Source organism: Marmota monax, unplaced genomic scaffold (genome assembly GCF_021218885.2).
Source record: "Marmota monax isolate L192 unplaced genomic scaffold, Marmota_monax_Labrador192_F-V1.1 WCK01_AAM20220418_F8-fsc00035, whole genome shotgun sequence".
NCBI classification, from domain to species: Eukaryota; Metazoa; Chordata; class Mammalia; order Rodentia; family Sciuridae; genus Marmota; species Marmota monax.
The window spans coordinates 593,057-596,269 of NW_026691961.1; the positions used below are offsets into that span (position 1 = coordinate 593,057).

Consider the following 3,213-nt stretch of genomic DNA (forward strand, 5'->3'; position numbering starts at 1 on the left):
AAGGGGCTTTCAGTCTGATCACAGGATGGGGAAAGGGCAGGAGAGATCATCCCGCAGCAGAGGAGGCCAGCAAAGCCCCTTACTCCAGAGTGGGCACCTGCCCAGCGTGCAGTGACCCCGCCCAACACAGACCTCATCCCGACTCACCTGCGCTTGGGTAAAGAGGTAGCGAGAAGTTAGTTAGAGGCTATAGGGATCAGAGGGAGGGAACTGCTCAGGTCGGAGGCTCTAGGCAAGCTGGGACTGGAGGCTGGGTAAAGAGCAAATGCATGTTCCAGTTAGTGGCAGGGCTTTAGCGGTGCTCGCTACACTGCCTGGCACAGGAGCTCGGTGGGAATAAGGAGGCCTCCTGAATGGGCCTTCAGAGGAGGCCTGTGGGCCCTGTTCCCTGGTTGTGTATTTGAAAGGAGAGGTCTTCTTCCTATATCACACATCTGGAGGATGACAGTGAATATTCCTATAAAACATAAGGAGCAGATAAACGTTCTGAATTTGGGAGAACCTCCTGAGACTTAGAAAAGGTCTCCAATATGTACACACCAGACATGTTTTATAAAGAAGTTCATTAGGATCCCAAATGTAAAATCAATAACAAACAGTGATCCAGGGACACTGTGAGAAATAATAACACCCACACTAAAAATGGCAAGTCCCCACCAGCCACTGTGATTTTACAGCCACACGTCCTGTTCAAGGCCTTAATAGACAGTTAGATTTACAACAATATAAACTAAAAATATAAAGTTTTGAAAAAAAATTAAAAGCCCCCAATGTCAGGAAGAACGTTCTGGAACACATAACTTAATCAATAATTCAACTCGAGTCAGAAAAAATAATATTCAGTGTCAAATGAATTGTGCCCAGAACGTGGACCGTAGGCAGTGTTTGGGACATATTTATTGAAGGAAGACACTGGTCATGTGAATGGATGGATAATTACTTGTTTGCTAATAGTTATAAAAACTTATACCTTGATAATACTTAGAATAAAAGCGGGTATTAATTACATCATATTATAGTAAGCATTTGGAGAGTAGAGAGACTGTGAGGCTGCAAGACACTTGGTGAAGGATTCTCATAGGGCAGGAGCACTATCACGTCTCCTAGGGAGAGCAGGGCACAGGGCTTTGCTGGGCTGAAGGGCCTAAAGCCCCTGCAAGGACATGGGATGTCAGGGGAGCCTGCATACCTGGCAGAGGCACGGTGCAATGATCAGCAGAGAGCAAAGAAGCCAGAGTGGGGGCCTGGGATCACCAACATTTATTCTCACCCAAGTGAAGAAGCTGGCACAGGGCATCTGCCATCCTGGTTGGGATACATCAGATGAGCAGGGACAGTGCTCAGCCACAGTAACTAAATCTGCTCAGGGCAACCAGCATGGCTGCCAAAATAAGCAACTTTCTCATAAGGTAGGTATGGACAATGTGGTTATTGTGGGCAAATAAAAATAACGGGTCCAATTAAAAATGGGCATTAGTCACAGTTCACTTCCAATATTGGGGAAGAAACCATGCTTTCTTGAAAGCGGTTGAGACTGAGTTGCAAGATGTTTCTTTGCATATGCAGACATGATGCCATAGACACAGACATGGGTGGCAAACATCGGAAGTAGCAAGGGTTAGGGTGGCACTTAGCCTCCCGACATGTCATGAGGACCCTGTGGGGCTCCACCATTAAATGTTCTCTTCTTCTAGATTCGATGGGAAGATGGAAAGAGGAAACCTAACAGCCATCAGGGAATTTGTCCTCCTGGGACTCTCGGGCTCCTCAGCACATCCGCACCTCTTGGCCCTGCTCTTTCTCTGTATGTACTTGGTCCCCGTGCTGGGAAACGCGCTCATCATCCTGGCCATCGGCGGTGACCCCCGCCTCCATTCCCCCATGTATTTCTTCCTTAGTAATTTGGCCTTTGTTGACATTTGCTTTATTTCCACAACAGTTCCCAAAATGGTAGTGAACCTCCTGACTGACACCCTGACCATCTCCTGCGAAGGCTGCCTCGCCCAGCTCTTCTTCTTCATTTCTTTTGTGAACATGGACAGCCTCCTTCTCTGTGTGATGGCCTATGATAGATACGTGGCCATTTGCCACCCTTTGCACTATGCCACCACAGTGAGCCCTCAGCTCTGCCTGCGGTTGGTGGCAGGGCTCTGGGTGGTCACCTGCCTTCATGCCCTCCTGCACACCATGTTGATGGCACACCTGTCCTTCTGTGCCTCCAATGTCATCCACCATTTCTTCTGTGACCTCAACCCTCTCCTGCAGCTCTCCTGCTCTGACGTGTCCCTCAACATCATGGTCATTCTCACGGTGGGGAGTCTGCTGGCTCTCACGCCCCTTGCCTGCATCCTCACATCGTATGGCCTCATCTTCTGCACCATTCTGAAGGTCACCTCTACTCAGGGGAGGCAGAGAGCCTTTTCCACCTGCAGCTGCCACCTGTCGGTGGTTGTGCTATTCTACGGCACAGCCATCACGGTCTACTTCAGCCCCACCTCCTCGCACACGCCTCAGGGAGATGCCCTATCCGCTGTCATGTATACAACTGTCACCCCCATGTTGAACCCTTTCATCTACAGCCTCAGGAGCAGGGATTTGAAGGCAGCGCTGCAGAAGACACTCTGCATGTGAGCTGCTCTCAGCGGTGACCACGACCCAGAGGTAAATCCAAGTGCCAGAGCAAGGGGCCAAGGCAGGCATGTCCCACGTGGACACTGCAGCAGCCATCAGGTCGCCCCGATGCCTCTTTACACTGGAAACTGCATCCAGTGCTTTGTGTGTGTCCTCACACTCTGCCTTTGCAAGCACTGGGCGACCCAGGAAACCCGCGGTCAGGATGAGGACGGTGCATTCTGGAGAAGCAGGTGGGGACGACCAGGTCCCTGATTTCAGTGCAGCGAGGTGTGATCAAACTCCAAGCCATCCAGATGAGGATAAGTCCTGCTGGGGCAGCATCCGAGGTTTAGACTGGACCGTGGCTTGGCTCCAGTGCAGATCCATGGGTGGTGGGAGCAGGGCTCCTCTTGAAGCGCTCTCAGGAATGCTTCCCTGTCTAGGGAACACTCCTTCACTTTGCTCTTTCTCAACACACCTCAATGTCCCCATTTTGTCCACCATGTCCTTGTCACATGTGTGCCCAACTGTTTCTGGCATAGAGGAAGATCACCTTCTGCTCAAATCACATTCCCTGCCAACAGGAAGAGGCTGGCAGAG

At 50.5% G+C, this 3,213-nt stretch overlaps 1 protein-coding gene across 1 annotated transcript; it reads left to right on the top strand.

Moving 5' to 3' along the window:
• The first annotated feature begins 1,624 nt into the window (after window positions 1–1,624).
• LOC124093442 (olfactory receptor 1C1) lies at window positions 1,625–2,631 on the top strand. The gene has a single exon (XM_046445855.1). The coding sequence runs from the start codon at window positions 1,678–1,680 to the stop codon at window positions 2,629–2,631; it is 954 nt and encodes a 317-aa protein (XP_046301811.1). The 5' UTR covers window positions 1,625–1,677.
• Window positions 2,632–3,213: the final 582 nt, after the last annotated feature.

Bases quoted from the DNA above. Each gene is read 5' to 3' on its own strand.
- LOC124093442 (XM_046445855.1), top strand. From the start codon at position 1,678: ATGTTCTCTTCTTCTAGATTCGATGGGAAGATGGAAAGAGGAAACCTA.